This window comes from Dendrobates tinctorius, unplaced genomic scaffold (genome assembly GCF_039654945.1).
Source record: "Dendrobates tinctorius isolate UK_male_01 unplaced genomic scaffold, ASM3965494v1 ptg000151l, whole genome shotgun sequence".
Classification (NCBI taxonomy): domain Eukaryota; kingdom Metazoa; phylum Chordata; class Amphibia; order Anura; family Dendrobatidae; genus Dendrobates; species Dendrobates tinctorius.
The window spans coordinates 10,305,760-10,318,770 of NW_027361818.1; the positions used below are offsets into that span (position 1 = coordinate 10,305,760).

Here is a 13,011-nt window from a genome sequence, read left to right on the forward strand (position 1 = left end):
AAGTCCCATGGTGGAACAGAGCTTTCTATTGTGGGCCCAAGTCTCTCAATCCAGGGATGACTCTCTAGTGGACAATGCAGGAAAGCTCTTAAAGATGAAATTTGTACTTTCTGTGTGCTAGGTCTGAATCCCTTGTCGCACCCCCAACTGGATGAAGTCCAGAATTTTTGGAATATTTGGACATGACATTTCGGACATTGACTCTTGTGTTGTGAACAAAAACCTCTTCCAGATTTTCGTATTCCTGCCAATGTTACAGGCTTTCTACCTTTTTGGATAATTGATATTACTGAGTGTGAAAGCCTTTGAGATCGAGAGATTACTTTCAGGATCCAGTCTGATAGCTGCAGGAACGTCACATTGAGATGGAATCCTGGCCCCGGGAAAAGAAGATCGTGCCTTAATGGTAAGAGTAGACTATGGGTTTGTCCAGAGCCATTTGTTTCAGCAGGGAAACCAGCTTCTCTTGGGCCGAAATTGTACTATCAAGGTTACCTTCCCCTGATCCGCTCAAATTTTTCTCAGCATTGCCGGAATTAGGGAAAAATGGTGGAAAAGCATACGCCACATACATGCTCCATACCTGGGACAAAGCATCTATTCCTGCTGGGCTGTCTCCTGGATTTAATGAGACATTTCTGAACCTTGTGGCAAACATGTCTACCTGTGGGATTCCCCAGCGCTGGGTCAGCCGATGAAACTCTTCCCAGTTCAGTACCCGTTCTGATGTCTGTACTTCCTGGTGAGACCTCTTCAGGTGTAATGCTGAAACTGAAAAAGGTGTTTGTGGCTAAACCTTGGAGATGGTGAGGTCTCGGACCCCCTTGATGATGGAGGAAGGCCACTGTAGTGACATTGTCCATGTTGATTTCTTAGGCTATGTGCACACGCTGCGGATTGGTCTGCGGTTTATCACCTCTACAATGGAGATGGTAAACCGCAGCAGAATCCGCAGAAAAGAACTGACATGTCATTTCTTTCTGCGGATTCAAAACCGCAGCTTTTCCGCAGTTAAAAATCTGCAGCATGTGCACAGCGGATTGTAAATTCCATAGGATAACATGCTACTGTACACTGTCTGCAGAACTGCTGCGGCCAAAACCGCAGTGGAACCGCAGCGTGTGCACATAGCCTTAAGGTAATCTGCCATCGCCAATGTTTCCAAGACGTCTCGAAACTCTCTGCAGCTTGATGATCTGAGATAGCAGGAAATATCAACCTTCTCCATGAGCCCCCCCATCCGCTGCTGCTCGCGCCTGTAGTAACTCTCACAACTAGGGAGAGAATCCACCGATTTCCTTTTTGCAGATTCTCCACAAATGGCCAATTTTATTTTCTTGTCCAATCCGTGCACAGGTTCGTTAAAGGATGTTCAGATTTCCCCTTGCAACTGTCTCCAGTGGAAGTGACTCCACCGAACGCCTGGTATACCAGCCGTCATCAGGCCCAGGGTCTTCACACCCTCTCTGAAGGCGAGGACTCGGGCTCGGAATTCCTCCTGCTTCTTCCCTGGTAGAAAGGATGGACTGGGGTTCTGAATCCAAAAGGCTGCCACAAAAACCTTGTTTTCCCGTCTGAGGTCCCGATTTCTCCCACCTCATAATGCAGCTTAGGGTTTTTTTTTTGTTTTTTTTTTTAGAATCAAGAGGGTTGAGACCAAATTTTTGTTTTAGCTGTTGGAGCGATTCAGCTACTAGAAGAAAGTCGTCCAGCTATTGAACAATGACTCTTTCACCCTCAGCCATAAGTTCTGCCACCAGTTTGGTGAAAATGCACAGAGCAGTTGGAAAAACTCAAAGGAAAACACCGGTATTAGTAATGCTGCATCACACTTCACCCTCCTCCACCGCAAATCTTAAGATATTTCTGACTGGAAGGGTGAATTGGCCCACAGCAATCGGCCTCTGAGATCTCAGAACTCATTACCATATTCTTTCCGAGCAGAGGGATCGTAGATTTTATCGATTCCATTTTAAACTTTGTACAAGACTCATGGATGTAAGGACTTTAGATTGTGCGGAAGTCGTCCCAGGTATTCTTATTGAGAACAGACTGGAGTAATAACCGTGGAACCATTCTGCTTTTAGTACCGGTAATCGCAGCTCCAGGATCTACTAGCTCTTGTACGTCTCCTAGAAGTCTTTAGAAAATTGCAATCGGAAAATGCTTCATTGTGTACATATGGAATATTGGGAAAATGAAGCTGTACTATTGCCAAGAAAAACAGAATTAGACTTACCGGTAATTCGGTTTCTAGGAACCTTCCATGACAGCTACATCGGAGGATGTCTTCCCCGCCCTAATAGGGGGACAGGAACACAAAGAGGTTAAATACCCCTCCCCTTCCTGCAACCACCAGTGTTTTCCTAGACACCAGTCTGAATAGTTAACACCAAAGTGCAGGAATCATTAAATAAGAATATCAGCTAGGGAGGGAAATTAGTGCTGTCGTGGAAGGTTCCTAGAAACCGAATTACCGGTAAGTCTAATTCTATTTTCTCCAGTCACCTTCCACGACAGCTACATTGGAGTAATACCAACAGCTAATTTCTCTAGGGGGGGATCACGGCCTGCAGCACTCGTCTGCCAAATGTTAAATCCCCATTGAAATTTAGCCTGTAATGCCTGGTGAACGTGTGGATGGACGACCAGGTGGCGGTTCTGCATATCCGCTCTGACGAAGCATTCCCCTTTTTGGCCCATGATGTTGCTATTGCACGGGTAGAATGTGCCCTGAGTGAGGCGGGTGGAGCCAGCTTCTGTGATGCGTAGGTCAGGCAGATAGATTGTGTGATCCAATTCGCGATCGTGTTCTTTGACGCCTTCTTGCCCTTATTTCGTGCTGAGAACTGGATGAATAAATTCTGGTGAATCCGCTAGGTTTCACTCTATTGTCGGTAGACAGGACCACTCTGCAAATGTCGAGAGTGTGGAAGGTCTCTTCCTTATGGTTGGAAGAGCTTGGGCCAAATGAGGACAGTACAATGTCCTGATCCCTATGAAAGTTTGAGTAGAAAGGCGTGATCTAATCTCAAGATAATATTATCTGTAATGATTGCAAGGTAAGCTTCTTGAATTGAAAGGGCCTGCAATTCTCCTATACGTCTAGCCGCAGTAATTGCGACTAAGAGGACGGTTAAAGGGTTAGGTTTTCATGGTCATGGAATCTAGAGGCTCAAATGGATCTTAGGTTAGGGTGTTGAGCACGGTGTTGAGATCCCAAGGAGGACCCAGACTGCGGAGTTTAGGACGAATCCTGGCTGCCGAAGCCATAAAATCGTTTGATCCAGCGGTGGCTGGCCAGATCAAGATCAAAAAAGGTGCTAAGAGCTGATATTTATACCTGTAGTGTGCTGGGGATAAGGCCCTGTTCTAGACCTTTTGTAAATCTCTAGGGTCTGTGCTGCACTGGGATGGAAGGGATCAGGGGTGCCTGGAAAGTGAGCACCAGGGCGTAAACCTTTTCCCAGACCTTGGCATAGATGGCCTTGGTTACTGGCTTTCCATTACCCTATCAGAGCCATTTGGCTCTTAGGAATTCAGCCTCAATAACCTTGCAGGCCTGCTTTTGCAAGCGGCGGCTGGTACTCTTACAGCCTGCCGATATACACCTCCAGCTGCGCGCCAGTCACTGGCCGGGACGGCGTCATGCTAGGAGGTAGCACCCTTTAGCTCCAGTAAGTTTTTATATACCTGTGCCGGGGAGTATTATTGGGAAAGGACCTGGAAATCCACCCTGCATTCTGAAGACCTTTTTCCCTGCCTCGCCAGTTTTTAGCTTCAGTAAAGGTAATAGATTTCTTCATAAGATATCTTTATTTAACCAAGACACATTTAATTAGCGCAAGTTTCTATCAGGTTTATTTATTATTATTATTTTATGGAGACAACTTGAGTGGTGTGTTGTCTTATTACTTGCTGCTTTGTGTTCTGTGGGTGTACGCTTGAGCGCCATTGGTATACACATATATTTATCAATAACCATGCTGCCAGGTTCCATTTGCCTACATCCGGGTGTAGCAGAGGACCTTGGTGAAGGAGGTCGTCCTTTTTGGGGTAGAAGCCAGGGCCTTCCTGGGCCATGGCAAGTAGGGCACTGTACCAACTTCTTCCGGGCCACGGAGGGGCGATTAGTATTGTGGGAACTCGGTCCGTCTGGATTTCCTGAGATGTTTTTTGCCCACATCGGTATGGGTGGGCAGGTATATGCGAGGTTGGAATCCCACCATTGGGTGAAGGGCATCTATTCCTTGCAATCCATCCATGTGGTTGAGGGAGACGAATACCCGTCTTCGCATTTTGCCTGTTGGCGACTAGGTCCACCTCCGCCCCATCTTGAGGCTAAGAACACGAATACCGTCTGGTCCAGGCGTCACTCCTCCGGATGAACGTCTTCTCGACTGAGGAAATCTGCCTGGGTATTGTCTGATTCTTTCAGACATACTGACCAGGAGAAGATCCTTGCTGCTATTGCCTTCAGGCCGGCGTACTTCGTACCCCCTTGGCTGGAGATAGGCCACTGTGGTCATGTTGTCCGAGTAGATGCAGACGTGGTGATTTTGGATAAGCGATGATGACGTCTTTTAGCGCTTTTCCTACCGCCTTCAGTTCTCTCAGATTTGAGGAACTGGTGCTGATGCTCGGCCGCCATCGCCCCTGAAAAATAGGATCTCTCTACTACTGCACCGCAGCCTCGTTGGCTGGCATCTGAGCGGAGTGTTTTCAGGGGAAGCTGAATCCGGCTGACTCCCTTCTGAAGATTTCGGTAGTTCAACCACCACCTCAGGGCGTTTAACCTGACCAGGGAGGGGAATCCTTCAGGACAATGGAATTTGTCGCCACGTAGGCCAGGCGGATCCTGGAATGTAAAAGCACGTGGTTTTGTAGAATTTAGGTGTGGGCCCGAACCCAAGAAACCACCTGGGTGCATGTGGTCAGAGATCCTAGAGCATACATTGACTGAGGGTCAGTGCCTGCTGGTCCTGAACCAGGTTCTTTTGTGGACAAGGACGACCTGACAAACCTTAGGTAGGAAGGATGTCTTTCCCCTTGAGTCCGAGAGAACTCCCAGAAGCTTCCTTCTCGTGGAGGGATAGACCAGGAAAGGCATCCAACCAAGGGATCTTAATATCCCCGGGGTCTTCCCTACGTCCATCTTCTGACATGAGAGAGATGGTATAGAGAGGAGGAAGTCGTCCGGATATGGGATAACGCCTATCCCCTGGCGCCAGATGAAAATCACTGCTTTCACCATGATCTTGGAGATATATGGTCGGATGGATTGGCACATGGTAATATGCACCCTTCAGATCTACCGTTGCCATTACCCAGTTCTGTCCGATGAGCGGGACTGCCCCTGATTGACTCCATTTTGAATTGCCTGTACCGGACTGATTCGTTTAATGGCTTCAGGATTATGATGATGCGGTTTTTCTCTGATGGCTTCGTCACCAGGAAGGGACATGCATAATGGCCGTGTCCTTCTCCCGCTTTGGCACCCGCGCGTTCTACCGGAGCAGATCTCTTGGTAAGGAGCCCTGAAGGTGTGGAGGCTGTAGGGAGGTTACCCCTAAGCATTACGGGGAAGGACTCTCGAACCCAATTTTTAGTCCATCTCGTATGGTACGGTGGACCCACTGATTTGTGGAGATGGACTGTCAGCGGGTGAAAAAAGAGCGAGACGACCCCCAACCGGGCGTCATTGCTTATCTGGGGTCTGTTGATGGTTAAGGACAAGGATGTGCCTGCCCCCCTATACTCTTCCTGAGTATGTCAACAAGACCAGGGATTCCCAGCCAGTCTCTCATGCCGGTACTGGCCCAGCCTCAAGCTGCTTAGCGGCTGTGATCTGATGAGGGCATGCAAATTCAGCTTAGAATAGCTGTTGACAGAGGTTTGGTCACGGGAGGGACGAAAAATCCATCTCCTAGGATTTCTAAGATCCGGAAGAGATCCTTTTGTCCGAAGCTTTGTCCAGGATGTTATCCGGGACTGGCTTGAACACATAGTGGCCCTGGAATTGGATGGCGCACCATTTGGAGACAAGTCGCCTCCCTTAGGATTTTAACCAGGGCACTCCTCTAGGAGTTAGAAAGGACGGCCGCTTTTGCGGCTAACCAGACCTGGCAAGAGCAGTCACTCTCAGCCTAGAAGAGCCGATGCATTAAAGAATTACCCGAGACCTGCGAATTCCAGGCTGGTCTCCCGCCCTGGTCTCAAGTTGTTTAGCGACCGCCAGCGGAAGCATCGGCTAAAGGCCGACAAGTTTAGTGACACAACAGTGATCTCACCAGCGAGATCGCTGTGTGTGACAGCGATCAGTGACCGGCCCTCCTGCCGGTATCGCTGATCGCTCTGGGAAACCTCTGGACTTTTCTTCGGTCGCTGGTCTCCCACTGGCCAGCACGCATCGCTGCGTGACAGGCGGGAGACCAGCGATCTGCTCGTAACTAACGTACACATCGGGTATCCAAGAGATGGGCGTCCCTTAGATACCCGATGTGTACGTTAGTTACCAGCTCCCTGCATCAGCGCGCTGGTAACTAACGAACACTGCGACGCCGCGCTGATCGCTGGTGAAGCTGTCTGTTTTACAGCTCACCAGCGATCATGTAGCGATTCACCAGCGATCCTGACACATTGATATCGTTGTCGGGATCGCTGGTGAGTCGCTATGTGTGACAGGGCCCTAAGAACCTCGTTACTTTCTGCAGTAGGGGTAGGGCGTCGGGTATCTTTTCCCATGAGGTGCCCTGAGTCTGTGCGTAATCATAGAGACAGGGCATGTGAAAGCTATATTAGCTTCTAGCAGATTTGTAGAGGTGTCCCAGGACTTCCCTGATAAGCTCTCAAAAATATATATATTTTTCCCGATCCATTGGATCTTTGAGCTTGGAGGAGCCCTCAAAGAGATAGGCTTTTCTTTTTTTAGGGAGGCCTCCTTTATGGAGGATCAGATTCTGTACGTTCTCGTGTACAGGACACCTTCTTTGGGCTTCAGCCCAACATCTCGTCCTGTACCGTGTATTTAACTTCTTCCTCCTCCACCCCTATGGTGCTCTTAACCATACTGATTAGCTCACCCATATTCTCGGAACCAAGTGATTTTTTTTGTTCCCTGGTCATAGGGGTAGACGTGAAAGAGGAACCCTCAATCTCCCGAGCGTCCTCTGAATCTGAGGACTGAATTTCGCCTGAGTCTGAATCAGATTCTATCGGAGCTTTCCTCCTAGAGGGAGGCGGTCTGAGAGAAGGGAGCCATGGAGGAGTGAACCTCCTGTATTATGAGGGAATTGATGCTATCCAGGAGAGAGGGCTGCTCAGTGCGAAGGACCTCTCCGTACAGGACGGGCAGAGCTTTCCCCTTATCTCTAGGGAGTCTGGCAGCTCCTCACAGGGTCAGAGACCTTTTCTCTCCATATTAGAGAGGTATGCTACGCCATTTATGTAAATAAATGCTGGATAGCCAGGGCCGACACCTGCTACTTACAGTAGGAGGGGGTACGCTGGGCTCCGCCGACGCAGAGAGAAAGGGCTTGTCACCGTCCATGCCATCTACAGTCAGTGTCAGACAGGTGTCTTACCTGGTGATCTCCTCACCCGGACCTTGAAAGATCGAGGGTCCAGCGTTGTTTGTGCACCTCCTCCCTTTGGACCAATGGGGGGGGGGGGGTGCCAGGAGTAACGCGCCCCCTGGCGCGCACGTGCGCTCCACCGTGGAACGCATAGGGACAGACCGGAAGTGACGCGCGCCCCAGCGGAAAGCCCAGTAACGCCCGAAGTGGAGGAATGCCACCCCCGGCCGGCGTGAGCCCCCAGGAACCGGCAGCATGGAGGAGAAAGCCGGGGAGCTATCTGGAGACCCCCGGCGCGCACATCAGCGCCTCGCTTTACCCCCGAAGGAGGCGCAGGAGAGGCGGGAGAGTCCCATCATGCAGGCGGAGACAGGAGCAGCCACCGGAGGAGAGCAAAGCCCCCGACCTCGGCTGCCCGGCCTCTGACAGGTATCCCAGCTGGTACTGGACGTGGGGTGCTCCCGATCGTCGGCCACGGCAGCACCATCATAGACCTCTTCATGCCCCATAGGGGACAGGAAAACACTGGTGGTTGCAGGAAGGGGAGGGGTATTTAACCTCTTTGTGTTCCTGTCCCCTATTAGGGCGGGGAAGACATTCTCCGATGTAGCTGTCGTGGAAGGTGACTGGAGAAAATTACAGTAAAAAGGAAGGAACTCAGCACATAGATCGGCCAGTATATGTGAGCCCAATAGCCAACGTCAAGGCGTCCTCCATGGTTGGGTACCTGTCCTACTCCCGTCAGTGTCAGGCGCTTTTAATTATTGGACTCCATCCTGCCCCACAAATTTGTCAGGCTTCTTGCCCAGGAGAGGGGTCTTATCAAGACAAGGACCTAACAAAAAGGACAAGTGGCCTCACATACAGAGGCAGAATTTTTGCATGCAGTTCATGCTAGACAGCCCAGGAATTTTCAGTAACTGGAGGCTTTTTGCCAAGAAGAGTGGGCAGCTTTACCATCTGAGAAAATAAAGAACTTCATCCACACTTACCACAAAAGACTTCAAGCCGTCATCGATGTTAGAGGGGCAATACACGGTATTAAGGAATGGGGTATGTAAAATTTCAATCAGGGTCATTTGGATGTTTTGGGTTGTCATTATGATTTAGAAAGAGAAAAAACAGTAGTTTGACAATAAATGGCTTCACCCGACCACTAACCATGAGTGGAGATAAAGTTTTGGTGTTATCATTCATATTGTCTGAAAAAAAGGCCAAGAAACCGAAAATTCTGACGGGGTATGTAAACTTTTGAGCACCACTATATATTGGCCATTCTATGAGCCAAGTACTTTCCTTTTTACTACACAAAGGGCCACACAGAGAAAAAATGCCGCCATACTGCACACAAAGGGCCACGCAGAGAAATAATGCCGGGCTGGTCACAACTACCGCCACCATAACGTGCACAGTAATAACACCGGTGTACTGTACAGACAGCCGTCATACAGGGCAGATATAGAACAGTGCACATACATGACACTGCCACACTGTGCAAGAACACTCCAAAACCGTCCACACAGAACTAACGCCATCACGCAGCTCCTCCCCTTTGTAAGAGGTGTCGTGACTGCAGCTCTGGATGTGACTAGAGCAGGAGACATGACTAAGTTTTTTTTCCCCCTCGAGAGAACGACACTGCGGGAGCCGACACCTCACGTTTATTAGGGTCATCACATCAGTAACAAAAACATAAGGGCGAGAAAGGGGAACATCGGGGCGATATCATGAGGCCGAGAATCGGGGTAATTCATTCCCAAGGATCACCTGACGCTCCACACCCGCTTCTGTGATGGCGGCGAGACGAATGACGCCCCCGCTGGATCCATCACGCTCCATCGCCAGCGCCAAAGCTGCAAGAGAGGAAGGGGTTACAGCACAAAGGAAAGGGGCGAAAACTGTCACCCTGCAGGGGGCGGAGACTCCTAGCTCCTCCTATCTGTATCACCCTACACGGGGCGGGGCTATCCTCTGGTCACATGACCTCACCGTTTGCAGTGAATTTCAGACACTCCTCCTTGGTCATTCCTGCTTTGTATGTAGAGTCCACATATCCGTAGATGTAGGAGCTGCCGGAGCCTCCGATGGAGAACGGCTGATGCACCATCATCCCCCCCATGGGCACCGTGTACACCTGCAGGAGAAAGATCGGTGCAGTGGCGGATATATGAGGTGTTACATGTATATGGGGAAGGCTCACAAGGGAGGGAAGAGGGAGGCGGGTCACAGGCGGGGGGGGAGGCGGGTCACAGGCGGGGGGGAGGAGGGTCACAGGCGGGGGGGAGGAGGGTCACAGGCGGGGGGGAGGAGGGTCACAGGCGGGGGGGAGGAGGGTCACAGGCGGGGGGGAGGAGGGTCACAGGCGGGGGGGAGGAGGGTCACAGGCGGGGGGGAGGAGGGTCACAGGCGGGGGGGAGGAGGGTCACAGGCGGGGGGGAGGAGGGTCACAGGCGGGGGGGAGGAGGGTCACAGGCGGGAGAAGGAGGGTCACAGGCGGGAGAAGGAGGGTCACAGGCGGGGGGGAGGAGGGTCACAGGCGGGGGGGAGGAGGGTCACAGGCGGGGGGGAGGAGGGTCACAGGCGGGGGGGAGGAGGGTCACAGGCGGGGGGGAGGAGGGTCACAGGCGGGGGGGAGGAGGGTCACAGGCGGGGGGAGGAGGGTCACAGGCGGGGGGAGGAGGGTCACAGGCGGGGGGAGGAGGGTCACAGGCGGGGGGAGGAGGGTCACAGGCGGGGGGGGGTCACAGGCGGGAGGAGGGTCACAGGCGGGAGGAGGGTCACAGGCGGGAGGAGGGTCACAGGCGGGAGGAGGGTCACAGGCGGGAGGAGGGTCACAGGCGGGAGGAGGGTCACAGGCGGGAGGAGGGTCACAGGCGGGAGGAGGGTCACAGGCGGGAGGAGGGTCAGAGGCGGGAGGAGGGTCACAGGCAGAGGGGGGGAGAGGGGCAAGGGTCACAGGCGGGAGAAGGGTCACAGGTGGGGGAAGGGTCAAGTGTCACAGGCAGGGGGAGGAGGTGAAAGTGGGGGAAGGGTCACAGGCAGGGGGATGAGGGGGGAAATGTCACAGGCGGAAGGGTTACAGGCAGGGGGAAGAGTCAAGGGTCACAGGCGGGGGAGGAGGGAGAAGTGTAACAGGCAGGGAAAGAGGGGGGAAGGGTCACAAGCGGGGGTCATCAGGGGTGAATTTTGCCTTGTACCTGCCCCCCTTTCCTCTGGTCCCACCCGGCGACGATGATCCCGGCCATCAGGTCCTCGCGGTACTTGTAGCACATCTCCTTGAAGAGGTTGGCGGCGGTGTGGACGAGGGGCAGCGTGCCCAGCTCAATGCTGCGGGGGAGCAGACACTGGGGTTAGAGGGGAGCTCATACTGTGCCCCCTGACCATCAAACGCTGCCGCATGGGTCAGCGAGCAGCCGGTGACTACTGACCTGTGAAATCCCAGCTGGTAGGTGACAGCATCGGCGATGGCCTGAGTGTCCGCAGCGCTGCCGGAGCGGCAGCAGAAGATGCGGTCGTGGACGGGGGTCAGCTTGTCTGTCACTCTGTTAGCGATGTACGCCCTGCAGAGAGGAAACAGTCAGCGGCCACTGAAGGCGGAGCACACCCTCCCAGACCCAGGGATGATGGGTAAGCATGGAGGCATGGTTCCCCCTTCATATCTGCAGTGGTAGAGTCCAGTGATCCCCTGCCAGGGGCGCACACACTTACCCAGTGGTCGTCCTGGAATCAGCGCCGATGACCACCCCGCCATCAAACTCCACTGCCATGATGGTCGTCTGCAGAGAGAAGCAACAAGGATGAGCACCATGAATATGGAGCATCGGGCTCCAGTCACAGCCAGGGATGCGCTCACCTTGAATATGGTGCATCGAGCTCCAGTCACCCCTCTGCCTATACATGTGTATACTCCAGTCACATCCAGAGCTGCAGTCACCCCCCGCCTATACATGTGTATACTCCAGTCACATCCAGAACTGCAGTCAACCCCCCACCTATACATGTGTATACTCCAGTCACATCCAGAGCTGCAGTCACCACTCTGACATTACATGCATGTCCTCTAGTCACATCCAGAGCAGCATACATCTGGCAGCACCACAGACCACTATCCTTGATCTGCAGCATTGCATTGTGGGAGGTAACAGAGTAGCCATAGTGACAACTCCCACAATGCCCCACAGCAGGGCGCAGTGCAGCTGTGGAGCAGCAGGTGGCAGTGGTGTGCGGAGCAGTGATGGTGCTTCTAGCCGTCACACAGCCTTCCCCCAGCCAGCGCTCACTGATCCTCTCTTGCTCCCACAGTCCTGACTGTATGAGGTTTGTTATTTGTGTCACCGGTCACAGTACAAAATGGGGAAAATAAACTGCAGCTGATAAATGGTGACTTGGGATTTGATTTTACAGTGTTTACTGTGCAGCAAACATGACATGGTGGTGCAATTCTCCGGGGGTGGGGGACACGGCGTGACTCCCTATAGGGAGTGATGCGACTCTCCTGGGGGCACGGTGTGATTCTATAGGGGGCGGCGCGAGTCTCCTGGGGGGCACGGTGTGATTCTATAGGGGGCGGCGCGAGTCTCCTGGGGGGCACAGTGTGATTCTATAGTGGGCGGCGCGACTCTCCTGGGGGCACGGTGTGATTCTATAGTGGGCGGCGCGACTCTCCTGGGGGCAAGGTGTGATTCTATAGTGGGCGGCGCGACTCTCCTGGGGGCAAGGTGTGATTCTATAGGGGGCAGAGCGACTCTCCTGGGGGCACGGTGTGATTCTATAGGGGGCAGAGCGACTCTCCTGGGGGCACGGTGTGATTCTATAGGGGGCAGAGTGTGATTCTATAGGGGGCAGCTCGACTCTCCTGGGGGCAAGGTGTGATTCTATAGGGGGCAGAGCGACTCTCCTGGGGGCAAGGTGTGATTCTATTGGGGGCAGAGCGACTCTCCTGGGGGCACGGTGTGATTCTATAGGGGGCAGAGTGTGATTCCATAGGGGGCAGCTCGACTCTCCTGGGGGCAAGGTGTGATTCTATAGGGGGCAGAGCGACTCTCCTGGGGGCAAGGTGTGATTCTATTGGGGGCAGAGCGACTCTCCTGGGGGCACGGTGTGATTCTATAGGGGGCAGAGCGACTCTCCTGGGGGCACGGTGTGATACTATAGGGGGCAGAGCGACTCTCCTGGGGGCACGGTGTGATACTATAGGGGGCAGAGCGACTCTCCTGGGGGCACGGTGTGATACTATAGGGGGCAGAGCGACTCTCCTGGGGGCACGGTGTGATACTATAGGGGGCAGAGCGACTCTCCTGGGGGCAAGGTGTGATTCTATAGGGGGCAGAGTGACTCTATAGGGGGCAGCTCGACTCTCCTGGGGGGCACGGTGTGATTCTATAGGGGGCAGCGCGACTCTCCTGGGGGCACGGTGTGATTCTATAGTGGGCAGCGA

General features: G+C 53.0%; 1 protein-coding gene across 2 annotated transcripts in view; it reads right to left on the reverse strand.

Annotated features, from left to right (window-relative positions):
* Window positions 1-9,219: 9,219 nt before the first annotated feature.
* The window catches only part of PSMB6 (proteasome 20S subunit beta 6), a 36,856-nt gene continuing 33,064 nt past the window's right edge, over window positions 9,220-13,011 (reverse strand). For both annotated transcript variants that reach the window (XM_073547107.1, XM_073547108.1), the window contains exons 2-6: window positions 11,283-11,350; window positions 11,003-11,134; window positions 10,772-10,901; window positions 9,564-9,708; window positions 9,220-9,427 (exon numbers count right to left, since the gene is read on the reverse strand). In XM_073547107.1, coding sequence (XP_073403208.1) covers window positions 9,300-9,427; window positions 9,564-9,708; window positions 10,772-10,901; window positions 11,003-11,134; window positions 11,283-11,350 — 603 coding nt within the window. In that variant the 3' untranslated portion in view covers window positions 9,220-9,299. The remainder of the gene's footprint in view (window positions 9,428-9,563; window positions 9,709-10,771; window positions 10,902-11,002; window positions 11,135-11,282; window positions 11,351-13,011) is intronic.